At 37.2% G+C, this 892-nt stretch overlaps 1 protein-coding gene across 1 annotated transcript; it reads right to left on the bottom strand.

The window, feature by feature from the left end:
• Positions 1 to 259: 259 nt before the first annotated feature.
• LOC123256394 (olfactory receptor 1038-like) lies at positions 260 to 886 on the bottom strand (the record flags this gene model as incomplete). Its single annotated transcript, XM_044685021.1, has 1 exon — positions 260 to 886. A coding segment is annotated over one exon (627 nt), but the record flags the coding sequence as incomplete, so codon positions are not given.
• Positions 887 to 892: the final 6 nt, after the last annotated feature.

Raw genomic sequence — 892 nt, 5'->3', positions numbered from 1 at the left:
TATCTTCAATTCAGATTTAGAGAAATAGCAAAATTAAGGAGTGAAGATGAATGCCTCCATTTTATTGAGGACTTAAGATGTCATTTCAAGACATAGAAACAGTTGTGACATTTTTTGTGCATAAATTAATGTAACCTTGTCTTGTTTACATCAGTCTTTTAATAAATATTGTTCTAATGAATGAAAATAAAAATATATTATGAACCAAGCCTTCACAAGTTATAATATTGAAGCATATTCTGCTACCACAAGCAGTTATTCATTTGTCTAAGAGTCTGAAATGAGCAACTGACCAGGTATTTCCCAGAATTTTCCTGACAGCCTCTTTTACCTCCTTGTTCCGCAAGCTGTAAATAAGTGGGTTCAACATGGGAATTACTATTGTATAAAAGACTGATGTCATTTTATCTGTGTCCAGTGAGTGTTTAGACTGTGGCTGCAAATACATAAAGAACAGAATGCCATAGAAAATGATAACAGTAACTATGTGTGAACCACAAGTGGAGAAGGCCTTGAGTTTGCCCTCTGTTGAGCGAATCCGCAAGATGGTGGCAATGATGAAGACATAGGAGATGATGACAATCAACAAAGAGCAGATCATGTCAAATCCAGCAAAGGCAAATATCAGGATTTCTTTAACATGAGTATCTGAGCAAGAGAGGGCTATGAGAGGAATGTCATCACAGTAGAAGTGGTTAATGACATTAGAGGCACAGTAAGAAAAGCGGAATGTGATGATAGTTTGCAAAATTGCCACAGAGAAGCAGTATACATAGGGAACAGTTACAAGTTGCCAACAGAGCTTATCTGACATTGCAACACTGTAGAGCAAGGGGTTACCTATGGCTACATAGCGATCATAGGCCATCACAGCCAAGAGAAACAACTCAAT

The sequence above is a fragment of the Gracilinanus agilis genome, unplaced genomic scaffold, assembly GCF_016433145.1.
Source record: "Gracilinanus agilis isolate LMUSP501 unplaced genomic scaffold, AgileGrace unplaced_scaffold58442, whole genome shotgun sequence".
In the NCBI taxonomy this organism is placed as follows: domain Eukaryota; kingdom Metazoa; phylum Chordata; class Mammalia; order Didelphimorphia; family Didelphidae; genus Gracilinanus; species Gracilinanus agilis.
The sequence above is the reverse complement of the archived record's forward strand: the minus strand, read 5'-3'. Positions and strand labels throughout refer to the sequence as shown.